The following is a 19085-nucleotide window of genomic DNA, read 5'->3' as shown; positions in this document are numbered from 1 at the left end:
TGGTAACACTTGAACAGTAGGAGAGATTAACTGTCACCATCTCCTGAAGATGAGCATCTACTTTGAGGGAAAGGCTGTAAGACTGCTGCTAATATGCTGCCCTTTTTGATTACAACAAAGGAATTTTTCCCAATATAACCCTACATATTTCTGCACATAACTTTTGCCACTGAGCATAGTAATACTGTGCATGGCTTTCATGGAGTATAGTAATAATAATAAAAATACTCTGTTTACATACACTTTCATTATTTTGTAGCAGGAATACTGAAGTAATATAAATTCATTTTTATAGTGATTGTTGTCAGTTAATACATTGTTTTTCCAGAAGTAATGTATTGTAATATAAATTTCCCGATAAGTCCATGTAGAACATTTAAGTGACACTATTTGTGAATAACAATTTATTTGTGACTGTGAAATAATTTAATGCAAATATATTTGGTCTAAAATGAATTGGTGTGATATCAGATTGATGGTTTGTATTTTCATTATGCACAGTATTTATAAAGTCCATCATCTCACATGCATATAAAAGAAAAGATTATCAGCTATTCACTATATGAATATATACTTTAATCAAGAGTTCTGGAGATGCATGTAAATCATGAAAGAAGAGCTTGTGTTGTTTGCACTATAGGACCTTGCTGAGATTCCCTTTGAATTTGTATAGTTTTTTACTGTTTTTTGTTTTGCTTGTTTTGATTTGTTTTTGCTTAAATTCAAAATCTCTTCTGATACCCATATAGTTAAACCCACCTAAATTATTTCACTTCTTCAGAAAAGTGTAAATCCTGACTTGTTGGAAGTTTAACATAGAATAATGCATGGGAAAGAAAGTGTGTTTACTGTCACTGAGAGATGGTGAGGTCACACTCCACAAGGTCAGCAGACCAGAATCTTTTTCAAGAGTGGGTGCAGAGGCTACTCCTCTAGCAGCTACTTATACTTTTTGAGTTAGTCAAATGATTATGTTAAGTAACATGCTTCACCTTAACAAACTTGTAATAGTCTTGTGTGTTTTGACTTAAGTGTAAACTGTCTGTAAGTGCAAAGGAAAGAGTCACAGCTCATGTAGGAAAAGAATGGCAGCTGGGAAGTCAGCAAAAATGTGCTGTGGTGAGTGATGGAGCTTCTGGAAATGCTTACACAAGCCTGAAGAAAGCCTTTGCTGCTGTTTGTGAGTTTTCTGAAAACTATTATCAACACAGGGATGATATTTACCTGGCTAGTTTTGAACCAAGTCCTTGCTAAATATCATACAAAGGTATATTGGGTCTGGCCGAGCTGGAGCTCGTTTTCCCTCAGCAGCCCTCACAGTGCTTTGCACTGGTACCCAGGAAGGTGCTGATGACACACCGGTGCTCTGGCTGCTGCTGGGCACGGCTGGCACTGTGTCAGGGCTGACTCACAGCATTTTCCCCCAGCAAGAGGCTGGGGGTGCGCAAGATCCTGGGAAGAGAAAGAGCCAGGCAAGTTGACCCAAATTAACCAAAGGGCAATTCCATGCCATATGATGTCAGGTCAGATGTAAAAGCTAAGGGAGGGAGAAGGAATTGGGAGAATACTGGGATCACGTAATTCAAGTCACTTTAACATTGCTTCTGCTGCTTTAAGCATCAAATTTTGTATTTCAGAAGAAAAGAGTCATGGAATGAGATGAGCCTAGAGGCTTCTCCCACCTTGACATTTAAACCAAAGTTGGAGGAGGATTTATGCAACCATCAAATGTAGAGCCCTACACCCATTTTCAACTGAATATGAAACATATCTTTTTTTAGGCACCACACAAAAAGTATTTTGCATGTTTTTAAGCAATCATGTCTGTTTTCTTTTTACCTCACATACTTTGATGTGGTTTAATGTCAAATTTCATACACTGTGTACATATCCTGGTGTGTACCTGTGTTCTTTCCCAAACACAGATGTACACGCACACACAAAAAATAGTGCATGCATCTTCTAAGGAAAAATATCATGTGCAGCAGGATACATTCATACCTCTTTTGAGATGTAAGGAAATACTGTAGGGTATTCCCATGAAAAATGAAACATTGCCTACAGGAAGTCTCTCAATGACACACACAGCACAGAGGGGCTGTCACTGCATGTCAGCCTTCATCTGCTGCCTGGTATGTCCTGGGACTGTGAAGAAAAGCACCAGCCTGAGATTTTAGTTAACTTCTTAACTTCTCCTAAGCCTTCTTATGACAGTTAGATGAACATGTTCTGCAAAGCTCTCACCTATTTCTGGGCTTTTTTGGCTACCTGAATTTATTATTAATGTGCCAAGTTATGTTGCTTGTACTGAGGGTCAGATCATCATTTATAGCTTGCATGTAGACCGAAATAAATTTCACTGATATGAGAGACCACTCACTCTTTTCTGCTGCTAGCACAGCACCTGATGCTTCCTTTGATCCATTGGATTTTAATTTGTTTCTGCTCTTTGTAATACTTCAGTCTGCTTTGATAATGAATATCCAAGGAGTATCATGCATAAGGCTCACTGAAAATTTCATTGAAAAAAATAGGCTTATTAGGAGACAGAAATATATGTCAATATATTAAATAGAAATGACATTTTATATCGAAAGATTGCAAATTTGAACTACCCTGTCTCTTTGAGGGGGGAAGGTGTATCATTGGGTTCAGAGTTTCTTCAGGCAGTCCCTTATGCTCACCCCCTTCTTTCAGCATGTGTGTGTTCAAATCTAGGTGAGCTGCTCTGATAAAAAGGAATTGTATGCGTAGGCAAAAATATCTTGTAAGGTGTAATGGGAGATAACAAAATGCTTTTGCCCAGTCTTGATGGGATTACCAGGTGCTATGAATCACTTGGGCAAAGAGGCCTGAGGTGACATTTCAGACTTATTATACCAGGGATATTGGTTCAGTTTCAAATAAGAAAGTAGGGTCATCTTGGTGTTGTTCAGTTCAAAGCTTTGAGAACATCTCTTATTGGAAAGATTTAAAGTAAGCAGTCTTAATCCTTCTGCACATGAGGAGGTCAAAGGCTGAAAGAAATGGCAGCTGAGCTGGTGTGTTTCCCCATGTTTAACCCTCTCTTTTAAATGAGGATTTCTTTTAAAACAATAAATCATAGGAAGATGTGATTGAGAACTATTTCATAAGAATTGCTCTCCTTTGGAAGAAGCTGTGTAACAGAAGCTCTTCCTTGCCTTTGATTTTTTTCCATTTAAAAGAATTTTAGACCATGTAGTCCTTGTCCTAAGATACGCTTATTACAGAGTTCAGTGATGTTCCCTGAAGTTGTAATCTAGCTTGAGCTGTTTCCCCTGGCTATACTGTGAGACAATTTGACTTTGCATGGACTTTTGAAAACCATATGTGGGGATAATATTAATGTTTCAACTTCATGCTCTCTCTGCACTGCAAATGACAAAATATACTTTGAAGTGCTTTTTCACACATTCTACCATTGCCTTTTGCATGCAAATGAATATTAATAAAAATAGACCCGTGCTCACTTTTGGTTTTAATAGGATGTTCTGTGATCTCTTTAGTTTTTCTATCTCTTGAATTTCCTATTTTTAAAACTTCCATTTTGTTTGTAGTGCCAGGCCCTATACCTGCCAAATCAGTGAAAGGAACTCCTTTTGAAGATAAGATCTTCCTCAACTGGAAGGAACCTGTGGATCCAAATGGCATCATTACTCAGTATGAGGTAATCATTAAACACCTAACAAGCATAGGATGGGGCTAGGGAGGTGCATCAAGAGAGGTGGCTGATAGTGGGTGTTTATACTCTTTAAGCAGCTATTCAATAGTATGCTCCTTTCATTTACTGAATACATGATTTTCTGCAGTGGTTAGATATCAAAATTTGTAATTATGATGCATATGACTGTCCATCCCTTAAAAATAAGGGATGTCAAGTGCCTTAAAAATATTTTATTGTTACTAGACACTGTTCCAAAGCCATGATAGCCATGATCTGCAAAATTTTCTTAATTGGAAGAAAAGATTATATGAAGAGTAAGATGGTTAATAAATTTGGAGCTTTTTTTTTTTAGCTTTGTTAGATTTTTAGATAAACTCCTTATAAATTATGTCTACTTTATGAGCCTTCTCATAAAGACCTCCACAGGACCTCCACAGGAGGTTAACAGGTAACACAACCTGATTTAAGCAACAAACACCACACTTTCCAGCAATCCTCTTTTAAAGGAACAAAAGATATAACTTTGTCTATTAGTGAATTATAGGAAGGCAAACCAACAGATCAAAACCCCTTAAAAATCTGTTTATTTATTTAATGTAGAGTAAATTCACTAAATAGTGTGAGTAAAACCAGGTGGGCAGCTCAACCCCACTCAGCCATTTGCTGAATTCTGCTCAGTGGAATGTAACAGTGAAATTTTCCATAGATAAACTACGTAAAAGCAGTTGATGAATCAGATTAAAGCAGCTAAATGCTTCCTTAATTTTTAATTGGAAACAGATGCAAAAGGCAGTGGATTAACAGTGACATTAACCCTGAGAAAGCAGCTACAGAGAATTCAAATTGTTTTGCTCAAAGTGTTCAATGGGGATTTTATAACCAGCAAGGGAGTGTGTCATCCAACAGTAATGATGAAGGGTGCCTGCACAGCCTTTCAAGTAAGGCAAACTCTTCAGTAGTACACATGAAATCCTCATTGGTTTAGTGCTGGACTTGGCATTGTTGGGTTAATGGTTGGAATTAATGATCTTAAGCATCTTCTCCAACCTAAATGATTATGTGATTCTGTGGTATCCCCAAGATAAATGGGTAGCTAGATGAGCATACGTCTTTTGTTTCCTTTCCAGCCAAGCTAACCTAAATCTCTTGCACCAAAACTTTTAAGAGTTGTCGCAAAAATTGTTGTTTCCCTAGGTCAGCTATAGCAGTATACAGTCATTTGATCCCGCAGTTCCAGTGGCAGGACCTCCACAGACAGTATCCAAGCTGTGGAACAGCACACACCACATCTTCTCTCACCTGCACCCTGGGACTACTTACCAGTTCTTCATACGTGCAAGCACTGTCAAAGGGTTTGGACCAGCAACTACGATCAATGTAACAACCAACATCTCAGGTAAAAACAAACAACAGCATACAGACAAAACAGGGAAAGGGAGGGGGTGAAATGTATTTTGAGTATTTTTGTATGACTCAAGAAATTGGGAAATGCCTAAGAAAACCCCCACAAAAAAAATCCTACCATGTAAGGAAATTATGTTACTAAAAATGTTTCTGGATGTACTCACCACAGGGTAGCATACGTTCAGGGATTAATCCTTGCATGAGGCGAAAATTGCTCGGCTGTAGTTGTGAACTGTTTTTTCTGTGTAATCTAGTACTTTCATCCAAAGATTTTGAAGTGCTGTGTAAACCTTAATTAATTAGGCATGTCAACACTCCATAGGTCACTAAGAACTGCATCTGTTTTGCAGGTTAGTAAAGTCAGGTGCAGAAAATTACTGACTTACTGAAGGTGACACTACTTGGCAGCACACAGCTGTAACAGGGTCAGGGCAGTTGGGACAGTGTGTGAATTTCTTTTGCCAGATTCATGTAGGTCTTCTTCCTTGTGCCTTTATTAATTTTCTTCAGTGCACCAACTTTGACATTATCTGTCTTAATAATGCACTGTAAACTCTAGAAGACAGTTATGTCAAATGAAATGTTTTTGTATTTTTATTTTCTTAGATTTCAGTGTTATTCTCAAAAAATAAGATAGTGGCTTATGCAGTTGATAGTAGAACATAAGTTAATGCTATATTCAGAAAAAACTTGATTTTGTGACATGATGACTTTAGAGATTGGCAGAGATCAAGTAAGTCAGTAATTTACAAATTTAAGCAACACAAAGCAGGCTATTTTCCTCGTTATCTGTCATGATTAAATTCAGATTGTCCTGTAAAGAGAAGTTAATGATGTAATGGAATGCACCTATGATTTTTGTCTGTTCATGTAGTCTCCTAATAGTACATGAAAACACACACATAAATCAAAATGTGAGAAAATTCAAGGCAGAACTCCTTGAATTATGTAGCAAACAAAATGCTGTAGTTGTCATGGCTAACTGGAACAGTTTGTGGAATTCCACCCCAGCACATAAGCACTAGCACTCCTCATACCCCTGTCCCTTCAAAAAAACCCAACCAGTGCACAAAAAAAACCCTAAATTGTGTGTTCTGTTCTATTTATATGGCTATTAGATTGTTTTGAAGTCTGATATTTTATTTAGGTTGTTTTAAGGGTTCTTGTGTTTCTTCACAACAAATTGTAGTTCATCATAAAATTTTCAGATTTTATGATGGTGTAGTACTTGCATACTTGTCTTCTAACCTCTTTGTAGAAGGAAAGAAAAGAGTTGTATATCTTGCTAGCATGTCTGACTGATATTTCAGTATTTTGAGGAAAAAAAAGTTCCTTAATGTGTTTGGATTATTTAAGACTACAATGAATTCAGGCTTCTTCAGATATGTCCTCTTTTTCTACAGAGAAATTTTGGGAATCTTGTCCAGAATCCAGTATAGCACAACTTTCTAGACAGAGTATGTATCTTGCTAGTTGGCAAGACATGGTTAATGCTAGGAAAGCTCAAAGGCAAGCTGTGTCATCCCTTGTATCTGAACTTCAGCCTGTTCTTTCTATCTTGCTTTATGTTGCTGAACTTTTGTCTAGTTCTACTCTGCATGGCTGGTACTTAATAGGAAGGAATGCATGTTTCAGAAAATGCAAACTTTAGTTTAATGAGGGCTGAAATTATTCCTTTCAACTAATCTTACAAGTGGTTACTGTGATTCTAGTGAACATGGTGTAAGCAGTAATTTTTAAATTACCATTAAATGAACATTAATTCTATAAAATATTATTTCCTGAAATAAGAGCAGGTTTTGTGTTCATCTAGGATCTAGGACTAATGAAGCAAGGCTTTTAATCTTTCAAAGCTCTTCTATCTATTGATATAGTACTGTAAAATTATTATGACTTAAATGATTCATGTCCTCCTAGGAAACATCTTTATTTGAAAGTTTATTTTGAAATATACAGGCTTCATTAATGATTTCATAATGACACAGCCACATATTTTTAAAAAAATCACAAACATGCAGATAGTTTTCAAACTTATGAAAAATTAGTAATTATTAGAAATCTATTATTTTCTTATTCACAGAAAATCCTGCTTCTTTCCTTGCACTGGGGCTGAAGTCAGCAACAATATTACCAGTGAGGATTGTAAGAGGAAGCAGATTAAAGCTGGATGGTTGAAGTAATTACCAACACAAGCCATCCCACCCACAACAAATATTGCTACCATGAAGGCGTGACAGTCTGACAGTCCATTAGTGAATCAATTCCTGAACTACTTCTGGTTTTGACTTTGATTTTGTTCTTTCATAGTGGTTTTGAAGCTGATTAATGAGCAGTTTGGCCGTCCATTGATAGGAATGGGCATGGGAATGGATTCCCTGATCCAGTTCTAGCCCACAGATGCATGTCTTATATATAACTTTCATGCTCACTGGCTGGTATTGGCATTGTTTCCCATGCTGTTCAAGAGGAAATATGAAAGGTTCCTAAATTGTTTAAGGAGAATGGTAGAAGCTGAGTCTTTGACATGGTGACTGTTGTTATTTGCAGGGTAGAAAAATTGAGGCCAAAAGTGTGGGGTTTCTTCTCAGTCACCTACTCCATTTCTGTCCTTCTTGAATAAAACTGTTTCAAGTTGAGAGGTTTCATGATTTGATGGGAGTTCATGCCACAGTAAAAGATTTTGCCTGACTGGAACAAGTGTTTAAAAATACTCACATGGCTGATACTGTGGCTTTGTTCTATATCCAAGCAGCCACAAACTCATAAAAAATTCTAAATGTTTTCACTGATTTCTTTCTTGTCCTTTTCCTTCCTGCTCTACATTAATCAGCTCCCACTTTACCAGACTATGAAGGAGTGGATGCATCTCTCAATGAAACTGCTACTACAATAACTGTACTCTTGAGACCTGCACAGGCCAAAGGTGCACCTATCAGGTAAAAAAAACAAAACAAAAAAAAAAAATTAAAAAATCAATAGTTGAATATTTGTTGTGTATATAGAGCTGTTCATTTCTGAGTGATACTCATTTAACATCACTATTTTTTTTCTTACCTACACCTAGCTTGCCAATAGATGTGTAATTTTTAAAATTCTGGGTTTGGAAGGGTTTTTTTTAAAAGATAGTCATGACTTTAATCATTCAGCTACCTGACCTTTTTGATATAGGGTCCCCAGAACCACATTCTAGCCATTATAATTTCATTTTACTTTCTCACAGTGCCTCTGGAATATGATGCTGAAAGGTGTTTGTCAGAAGGTAGATTTCAAAATAACACATCCTCTCCAGTGCTTCAAAGTCAGCTACTCTGTAGCATATATGTGTGATTGGAAAATTGTAAGCTATGGGGAAATGGTAGAATAATAGTGATGAATACAAACTATTTGACCTTTTTCTTCTGAGAGTGTGTCTTACTAGGAATCATGTAGCAAGCTATTAAATTTTATTTGGCATGTCCTCTAATCATATTAAAATGTTTCATTTATGTTAACTTTGAGGGGTCTTTCCCTTTCTGCTCTCTGTTGAGAGATAATTTAATTTTGTTTGCAAAGATTAGTTCACATCCTGCTCTTTACTTCTACTTGTTAGTGTAAAAATTTTATAATATTATTTGATTCCATTTGTATTTTACTGATGTGGCTGCATCAGCAATATTCAGGGGCAGGGTTGACTAATTGGGGGTTAATTAGCTGCTGAGCATCAGAAGGTTTTCATGCTATTACCCTTGTGACATTTTAGAGAAACACAGGCTAATGCATTTCATTCTGTGTTACATTAAGTCCGCTATCAAGGCTCAGCTGATGCCAAGTCACGTGCCCAGGCCCTAAAAGCAGAGGAAAATTAACTGTTTCTTAAAGCTATTTCCATTAAGAGGAATGTATGTTTTATATGAATGTTGGGGGTGACGGGGGGGTGGTGAGTCACATATCTATATACATTTTTATGTGCTTATCATATAGTCACTCTTATGATTGATATTATCAAGATATTTATTTATATTCTGTCATAGATGATAATCCAGATTCATCCCCTTTACAGGAGATTTTGATGTGTTGTATTTAAAAGTGTAATCCCACATATCATTCATTTCTGAGAAATTGCTCTGGGGCAAACCTAGGATTTTTGGCCAACAGGGCTGCTTTCAGTATGGGACTTGGATTCTTAAAATAGGGATTTTTTTTTTTTCTTTTTTTAAATCATACTGTGGGATCCAGACTTGTGGTCTGAAAATGATCCCAAATCTGCAGGTGCTTAAACTTGCTTCACTATATGCCTTTGTAGGAGCTTTTAAAGACTTTTGAGTGTCCTGCTGCTGGGCCTAATGAAAGCTAGCTGTCCTTGTTTAGGAAGTGTGATATCTGTCTCTCATGTAAGCCGTGCCACATCCTTTCAGTCTTGTGTCTGGCCACCTGAGGAAGCTGAGGCAGATTCTTGCCCAGAGCGTGCCTGCCGGACACCACTGGGATCTGCTGATGGCAGTGGTACACATCTTCTTTACAGATGTGTACCACTGTGGTACACAACTTCTTTACAGAAGCTGCTCCAGAGCACTCCTGTGCTGACAGCAGCACACTTCCACCTTCAATCCCACCACACATCTTCAGGAGGTTATTCCTGGGTGCTGGGTTTCTCTCCTGGAGGGATGGTTCTTTTGTGAACAGGTAACATGATGGGATGTGGCTAGAGAATTACTCATGCCGCTAGAAAATTACTCGCCCTAGCTCAAGAAGTTCTGGTTTCTCTGCTCTGTACTTGCAGGTGAGGAACTTGCTACAGAGTAAACCTCACATTTATTCTGTCAGTGTTCCTCACAGCATCCTCAGTTCAATGGCATGAGCTTGTCACTGTGGCCTATGAAGATGGCAGAAAGGACCCATGTACTAAATGTTAATAGATTGTTTGATAGTAATAGTTTCACAGAGTAATAATAACTGTTCTTTGTGTTCTCAAAAAAAAACATACTTCTTCCTTCCTTTCTATCATCTTCCCTTTCCACTTGAGTTAATTTCTAAAACCTAACATCAAGAGGCCAAGGAAGTAAGTCCTTTACCATAACTGGAGACCTGGGCTTTATTCTTAAAATCAACCAGGTGTTTTATTCCTTACTTGGAATGAGAAGTATTCTCCAGGGAAATGCAGAAGACAGGGTATTATTGCCTTTTCTGAAGCTATGCATATTGCAGTCAGGTACTTTTCAGCAGCTTCTTAATAGAGAGATAAATGTAGCATATTGAAATTCTGAACTGATTCAATGCATTTTGCTAAACTTTATGATATAGTTTAGTGAGGCTTCACTCTATCCATACTGCAGTTTTGTTTCCTCTAGAAGCTGGATTACTGCCATAATGAGTGTTACTAGGTAGGTGGGGAAAAAATGGATCACCGTGCCTGCAGTTGTGATGGAGTAGAAGAGACTCAGATGCTGTTCTTTAACCTGACCCTGAAGAATGCAGCTGGCTTTTTGAAATTTTTTTTCTACCCAGTCCTGTAGTCTCTGTAGCTGTAGATGGTAATTTCATTTAATATCAGTAGGTTCATGTTTAAAAAAATTAAAATGATAGGAAAAGGAAAAAAAAAACAGGGAAAGGAAAAATGTTTAGTCTGATAGTCTTTTGCTTTACAAATGGATTTACTCTATGATCAGATTTCCATCACAGCCTCCCCATCAGCACAGCCCCTCAGCTGTGAAACTGAGCCCCTCAGCAAGCAATGTTCCTTATCTTAAGTATAATCTATGTGCTGTATTTCTTTAAGATACTGCCTGTCTGCCCTAGTTGTCACAGTTTTAACATGACTCTAATCATACCTTCACTGTCAGGTTTTATTGTGCAATCCCTAGCATTCTTTATTGCCTCCTGGAGTTTTAAAACAAAATTACAAACTAGAAATGCAAAGGGAGACAAAGAGCTGGATGGTTCTGGCTCACTTTGAAGCGCGTACAGTTTCACCATCAATCTTGTGAATGAGATTCCAGTCAGTAGAATCAATGGTGCTTTGGTGATTCATTTGAAGATGTGATTTGTTGCTGTAGCTTTTCCTGAAGGTTCCTAACTGAGTGCCAGAAAAACAATTTTTTGTTTTCAAGTCCTGCTGCAGATGAGGATTACAAAGAGTGTACATCGGAATCAGAGTTAATTTTTAATGATTAAATTTATTTTATTTGATTGTTAAAGTGCTTTTCTTGTGCTTCCATAACGTGAATTAGGTTGGTTTCATTTTGCAGCAAGATTAATTAAGGGCACCATGGCAGAGAGCAACTAAAACAATCACTGTCGATTAGAATTCCAAGAGCTGGGGCTGAAACTGGGTTCGTCAGTCAGTCTGGTGCTTGTCAAAGGAGAGGAAGATGTATCTCCACTAGAAACATAGAGAGAAATGTCTAGCAGGTATTTAAAGTCTGGTCAGAATAGGGCTAAAGTACAAACAACATTCACCACTACCATATCTCCTTGGGAGCCTGAATTTTTAGTCAGGGATAAAAAGGAAGATGTTGTCAGAGACCTCCTTCACCTTTTTGCAATTGTCTTGGTCAATAGCGAGGTACTGTACAGTTTTTCATAAGTTAACAAAAAAAGGTTTTGTCATGACAAATAATTTCTTCATGGAAAATTTCAGCTGAGGAGATCTTCAGCTGCTCTATCTTCAAAATTTCTCTGCTTACCTGGCTGTGTCAGACAACTGTTTGGCCTTTATGATCCTGATGACTTATGTAGCAGGCTCTGAAATTTTTATTACTCTTCAGAATAGCTCAGAATTTATTTTAGTCATCAAGAAGAAGGAATATTGTCATCTAAGCTTTCCACTCCTCTCTCTTTATTTCACTATTTTAATCCTTCTTTGCTGTATAGAAAGACCAGGAAAAAAATGCTATTGTACGAATTCCCTCAGCTCCTGTCACAAAAAAAGCTCTCTCAATAACTGAATTCTCACCAGCACAAAAAAAAAAAAAATGTAGAAAACCTAAGATAATTGAAGCTAGGATTAATTATATGTGAAGACACAGGGATAAGCAGAGTACACAGTTAAATTTTCACTAATACCTGATATCAAAACACATTTGCAGCCAGTGAACACCCCACTTTTCAAATTGCAAATTTAACTTTGACTTGTTTTGTTGCATGTTACAGCAGGGTGTCCTTTCCGAACATTGTTGTGTGCACATAGAGTAACAGTGCTGTTCTGGAGCCACTGCAGTGTTTTGTAAATGGCTTTAAACAGATGGTATCACAAAGGGCCCAGAGGTAAATGTCTGTATTCCTCCATGTCTTGTTAGTCTATAATGCTGCATGAAAAATACATGCCTATCTAAAGAGGATAGACAAATTTTTTATTTAAATGTACTTAGTGGAACTACATTTAAAAAAATAAAAATAAAGCTTTGTTGGAGATTTAAAACAGTTTCTGTCATTTCCTATTTTTTCTGTTGTGTAAGTGTAGATGACTAAAATATGTATATCTATGTCTTATTTTCCGTGTATTGTAGCTTTTCATATGTAGGGGTCCAAAAAACATTTTTGGAATATATTTTATATACATTTATTTATTTGAAATTTTTTCAGAACCTTCACATTTTATTGTGGTCTCATGCTTAAAATTTTGCCATACCTTTTATATCTCATTCAAAAATCAGTGTCCTTTTAAAGAATGCTATAAAATGAGACTTTTAACCAGTTTGATTCTCATGCCCTTCATCTTTGATTTTTTGTTTTGGCCTCCAAAGAGACTTGACCCTTAAAAAAGAGATGTGCCTTAAGATACCCCATTTATCCCTTATTCTATAAAATGGAGGGGGAAAGAGGGGTTGATTTGGTAGCTGTGGTGCATCTCATTTTCGGAGCTGTATGACAAACCAGGCTGTTCCAGGGGGACTGTTGCGTCTGTCACGTGCAGGCATTGCACTGTCCTTCCTCTGTCCCTGCTGTCTTTCTCCTTTGAAGCTCCCAGGGTGCCACAGACAAGTTTCCTGCTCCTCTGTCACTTCTGAGAGCAGAATTTGTGTCTGTCCCAGACCACTGGCAGCTGATGAGAGAAGACTGCAGAATTCAGGCAGCAGAGACATGGTGTTTGTGTCCCAGGGCTCTCCAGTTGGTTTTCTGCCCAATTCTGAAACAGTGTTTTTACCCTGCCTGGGTCCAGGGCCAGGCCAGAGAGGGAATGAATGCCAGTAGTCATTTCTTAGTTTGGGACATTATAAATAAAAATTTTAAAAGTATTTTTCATCCTGTCAAGTTTTTAAAATATCCGTGCTTTTGGGGTTTTTTGCTAGTACATTTATTTTGAGGCATAAAGAAATATGCTGGATATACAGGGGTTTTGTGTAGGTGATTTGTTGGTACAGTCCCCATTAACTGGAGAGGGTTAATACATAGAGTTTACCACAGAGGGTGATGTATAACTGAGCTCAGTTCATGGTCAGTTTATGAGAAATAAATATCCTCAGGTCTAACGTTTTTTTGTTGTTTTTTTTTTTTTTTTTTAAATCTCCTTTCTACCTAGACTTTCAAAACTGACATGACTTTCTATATTCTTCTTGGGTACATTGAAATGGAAGAAAGGGACATTCCTGCTTAATTTTTACATGCTAGGAAAAGGGGATGCTAACATCTTCTTTCAGCTTAAGAAAGACGTGAAACTAATTTCCCATTTTATTTCTTCTCCTCTTTCTTCCATTCTCCAGTATCATACTTCATCTCTGCCACTGCAGTTATTGGGTTTTCTAGGCAGCAGTAGCAGAGAAAATTGACAAAATAATTTAATGCTGCCGCACAAATTCTGAAAGGAGGAGGACTGTCTTTGCCTTTCAGAGTCCTTGCAGCAATGCAGTGACACTTTGAGAACTTGGTTCAGTTTTACCTTTTCAGTTCAGAAAGCTTTATAACAAACCCAAGACAGACAAGTCTGCTAGTTTAATTCAAAAGCTTCAGGTTTCTTGACTACATGTCTTAAAATCCCCAAACCTCTTTTTCTTATAAAATGAAGGATTGCCTTCTGCTCTCACTATGTAAATTCTGTACTTCTGAAAAGCAGAGGAAGCTGATAATGACTTGGTAACATTCTGCAGTTAGGTAGTTCCCCTAAAGAAGAAAGAAGAATTATAATTACCTGTTCTATTTCGAGCAGGTGATTTTGAAAAGTGGCCAAGCCATGATCCATTTCAACAGAGGTATTGGGAGGTTGAGATGGTGTTTTGATGGGCTGAATACTCTCTGCTTCAGCAATTCATAACATTTTATCATTGACAACTGTAAAGGAATCAGGCAGTCTGTTTCAGTGGAATGGACAGATTTCTGTCCATCTGTGCTTGTATTGCAGCATGTCACTTGTACTTTAGATCTGCATAGCTCTGAGCCAAGATAGAAGCCACAGCAAGGTCAAGAGGTGGAGAAGCCTGTCAGCACATTCTGTCTCTAATGATATGACAACTGCAAATTGGTGCTTTAAGCACAGCCTGGAGGCAGCCATTATGTTGGGTCTTGAAGCTCAGCTTTCTCTAATACTGTTTCAAAGGAAAATGCTAACTTCAGATTGCTTCTGATCAGCCAAGAGTTTAATATGTTGTATGTAATTTAACACATTTTTTCCTCTGTTTCTTAAAAAAAAAAAAAAAAAGGTTTAAAAGAAAGTAATAATAAGAGGTCATGTATCATGTATGGATTTGTATTGTTGTTTTTCATGAAGAAAAAAAAATGGATGCTGCTTCTTTCCAACAGCTGAAATAAATAGCTTTGCTGTATTTCTGGCCTTTGTTTCTTCTCTGCATCCATCTCCTGTCTTGTCCTTTTTTCCTCTGTCTCACCAGTGCCTACCAGATTGTTGTTGAAGAGCTGCACCCACACCGAACAAAGAGAGAAACTGGTGCCATGGAGTGCTACCAAATCCCTGTCACCTATCAGACTGCCCTCAGTGGAGGGTCACCATATTATTTTGCTGCTCAGTTGCCGCCAGGAAACCTGCCAGAGCCAGCCCCCTTTACTGTGGGTGACAACAGGACGTACCAAGGTTTCTGGAACCCGCCGCTGGCTCCTCGGAAAGGCTACAACATCTACTTCCAGGCCATGAGCAGCGTCGAGAAGGCAAGTGCTGACAGCACCTTTCTCCTGGAAGGAGTCAGACATCCTGTGGTGACAGCTAGGACTGCTGGAATCGGACGTGGGAGGTGTTGGCAGTGGCGTGGCTGAAATCCCCTTGGTGCTGTGACAGCATGGCAGTGTGCCATTCACATTTCATATCAGCCTCGTGTCATAGAAACTGCTACTAGATGAGAGTTTAATGCATCTCATAATCATTGTCTGAGGGAAGTAATTTCAGGACTGTGACTGTCTCCTCAGTAAATAATATCTGCAGTACTTTGCCCAATTCTCAGTACCTTCACTCTTCAGAAGATTAAATTACTGCAGGATAAAGAGAATGTGGGCTGCTCAGTGGGCTAGTAAAATATTGCAAAATTTTAAGACTCTCACACTGGACATCAAATAAAAAGGAAACATTTTCTTGAGCAAAAGTAACCCCTGGGCCATCACAAATTTGAGAGTCTTTCTGAGAAAGTGTACATCAGATTTGCGGCACTGCTGTGCAGTAGAATTATGGCTAACATTTACCTTCATTACCTCCTCGGTGCTTCTTTTTAACTCTGCTGCTGAGTGCTGCTACTGGCTCCGTGTGCATATGGAAGGAGGAGAAGTGTCAGGGAGAGGTTTCAAGGTTCCAGGTGCAAAGAACAACTGTGGCTCAGCAAGCCCCAGGCTGTTGCTCTTGAATGGTTTTTCCTCTTGTAAATGAAAAATGAGGGCGAGGGAAAGGATTGGTGAGAAGGGAAAATGTGGTAGACAGAGAAGCTTTAGGTATTTAAAATTTAATATTTGGATATATAGTTTAGAAAATTGAAGTGTCCAGGCAGTTCAGACAGGAACTAGGAAGGCTAGACTGATAATCACTGATATCCAGAAGAACCATTGGAAAGGAGCAGAAGTGGCATTTATTCTTCCTTATGCTTGGGTCACTCTGGTGACTAAACAAATCCTTGCTAATAGGCAGCCTTGCCTTGGAGTCTTTTGAAGGAAATCTCAACCTTTATCTATGATTATGAAAATTAGATATGCATCAAGTCAGAATGGGTACAAAGGTGCTTGAAAACTGGACTTTTTTTCTGATTCAGTAGACCATTCTGTCTTTTCACTTCTTATTTAAAGACCTATAAGTTAACAAAGCAAAATAAAAGGTGGCTGTTAGACACTCATCCATATTTCCCTCACCTGCTAAAAATAATTCCCTTTGTTTTTGTGGATTTACAGTAGACTGCATTGTAAGGAAATTTGTTTCATTCCTTGAGGTAAAAAAAAGAAGGGAGGGAAAAGTAAAATGAAAGTACAAAATAAAAACATATTTAGGTATTTTTTTTGGCTTTTACATTTTGACAGATAAGTAGAAAATGAGAGAACAGAGTATTTTTTGCTTAAACTTGATTTCAGTTTGTGAGAGATTTTAATCCTAAAACAGATTTCTTCATTATGTTTGAAACTTTGGATCAAATTTCTGTTTCTGCAGGGATTTAGGGGGAGGTTTTGAGGGGAACTGCACTGCATTCTGCCAGGACACAGATCTAGTGGTTGCAAGATAGCATCTGAACTGCAGAATATTTAAACAGATGCTTTGCTGTAAACCAGTGGGATCCAAAATAGGCAGAGGGAAGTAAAGTAGGCTCTGAAGTACATGGTAGGGTTGCAAGGAGGTTACTCTGTGATCCTCACAGAGATATTGAACAAAAACAGACAAGTAAATCCAGTAACTAGGGAGAAGGGGTATGATTATGTTAGTAAATTTTGCAGGGCTTTCATTTTGATTGAAAAATTGTCCTTACTGAACACCTACAGTGCCTCAACTTAGCGTTTTGCTAGCTCTTTAGAAGCTGTGTTTACAAACTGGCATCAACATATTTTACCTTTTGGTTTTGAATCTTCAAGAGGAGACAGATGCCAGAGGATGTATTGGGGATGGAATGCTGAGGGCTGGAGGATAAGCATATTTTAAGAGTGAGACTGTCCTTATTATATTTTCAAATTACATGCTAATATTGTTTAGAGTGATCTAATACCTTATGCTCACACAACCTTATGCTATTTCAGTATGTTTTCCTTTAAAATGACTGCACATTGTACAGTAAGGTCAGAAACCCCATTTATGATTGATCATTGTCTGTTAAAGTTGTCCAAACTGTGCATAACCAAGTAATTTCTCTGTTCATTTGTTTTAATTGCTGACCAAACTTCTGAGGGGAAAGAGTAGTAAATTACATGCAAATTGGCTTTGCATGTGCAGCATCTTCTGAAGCACACTGTTGTCAAATCACTGTCTCCTGGGCAGACAGTATAGGCTGCAGATTAACTGTGTCATATGTGGAGGGATATCTAAGCTGCATCTGTGCTCATTCCACACCCAGAAGGATGAGGGAGCATGTTGCTCATGTGCTTCAGGTGATTCTTGAAGAGTGTCAGGATGCAGCAAGACATAATTTTGGAGACAGTGCTGAGCAAATGTATCTTTGCTGCACAGTGCTGTTTCAGATCAAAACAAGCTCAGGATTTTTGTGCTGCGACATAAATAGGAGCACCACTCCTCCCTTTTCCTCCTGCTGCATCCACTGTTGTATTCTTATGTCATGATTTCCATTTGATTGGAATAACCTGAACTTTTGCTGTATTTGGGCTGTCCTGCACGTTTTCTCCCCATTATTATCCTGGACAGTACAATCCAATCAAGACAAAATTCCCCAGCCTCCACCCCTGCTAAGCCCAGAGCCCTGAGCCAATTAATTGGGTTGTACCAGCTGATCAGTAGATCTAAGATGAATTTGTGGAGTGGAGAGGGCAAGAAAAATCACTTGAACTGACTGTCATCTTTACTTTTCTTTCCTTAACAGGAAACCAAAACCCAGTGTGTTCGAATCGCTACCAAAGGTAAGAGGTTCGTCCCCACACACAAAGTAGCTTTTTAAATGAATTGTGGTGCTGCTATTAAAGGTTCAAAGCAAAGCCACTACTATCCCTCTATTTTGAACCACTCAATTGTGTTAAAATGTAATGGTCTGCTGCTTTTTATTCTTTGGTATTGAGCCAAGAGGGTACTGTTCTAGCAATACTCAGAATTTTGACAAAATCAGGACAACTTTCTCCCCCCTTTCTGTCGATGGCTTTCAAGATCAACTTTTAGAGTGCTGAAGCATTGCAGGCAGCAGATAGATGGACAGGAGAGAAGAAAGTGCACATGGGTAAACTGTCTGTTAGACTAACAATTATTTTCAAGCAGGGGTGGAAATAATTTAAATGAAGGACATGACAGTTAATTTTCCTAAGTAAGAGCTCCAAGTGTTAGCGAGACATAGGGGAGGGTTGATTTGAGAAAAGCTTCTCTCTGACAGCAAGTGAGTTCCAGGACGAAGGCTGACTGCATAGCTGTGAGAATAAATCATGTTGACCCCATATAAAGCAGGTTAATCACATACTGCTCACTCAAAAACATTGTTTTATCTTCAAATGAGGACTCAGTTGTTCTGCTTATTGTTATCTCTTGCTTTGGCTGTATTTTTAGCCATTCGTTTTGGTGGCTTGATTGTGCTGACATGAGAGTTGTTTGATAGACTCTGGCAGCATAAACAAGTGAGGAGCTTACAAATGCCCAAAGAATCTTCTGCAGAGACCCAGCACTTATGTTGTCTCTTTCTAATTGCATATTGATATTCAACATAAAAACAACTTTAGATACGAGGAATCAGGTATTATAGTACTGCAGAGGCACATCAGCCCCATTTTTTCAATAACTTCCCTCAATTTAAATCTCATTCAAATGAAAAGGTGATGTCTCTAATGAGATGGTGGCAATCAAATGTTTTCTTGAGAAACCAAAAAAAATGTACTTCTTAAGATGTGTTAGTATTTTCATCAAGTGATGTAAGCTAATATAAACAGGAAATTAAAACAATGAGCTAAGTCTTCTGTAAAA

General features: G+C 38.0%; 1 protein-coding gene across 20 annotated transcripts in view; it reads left to right on the top strand.

Annotated features, from left to right (window-relative positions):
• Positions 1 to 19085, top strand: part of PTPRK (protein tyrosine phosphatase receptor type K) — a 374534-nt gene that overhangs the window by 291907 nt on the left and 63542 nt on the right. For all 20 annotated transcript variants that reach the window (XM_030267876.4, XM_030267874.4, XM_030267872.4 and 17 more), the window contains exons 9-13: positions 3579 to 3688; positions 4880 to 5081; positions 7920 to 8025; positions 14890 to 15163; positions 18007 to 18043. In XM_030267876.4, the coding sequence (XP_030123736.1) occupies positions 3579 to 3688; positions 4880 to 5081; positions 7920 to 8025; positions 14890 to 15163; positions 18007 to 18043 (729 nt within the window). The remainder of the gene's footprint in view (positions 1 to 3578; positions 3689 to 4879; positions 5082 to 7919; positions 8026 to 14889; positions 15164 to 18006; positions 18044 to 19085) is intronic.

This window comes from Taeniopygia guttata, chromosome 3, assembly GCF_048771995.1.
Source record: "Taeniopygia guttata chromosome 3, bTaeGut7.mat, whole genome shotgun sequence".
Taxonomy (NCBI): Eukaryota; Metazoa; Chordata; class Aves; order Passeriformes; family Estrildidae; genus Taeniopygia; species Taeniopygia guttata.
The sequence above is the reverse complement of the archived record's forward strand: the minus strand, read 5'-3'. Positions and strand labels throughout refer to the sequence as shown.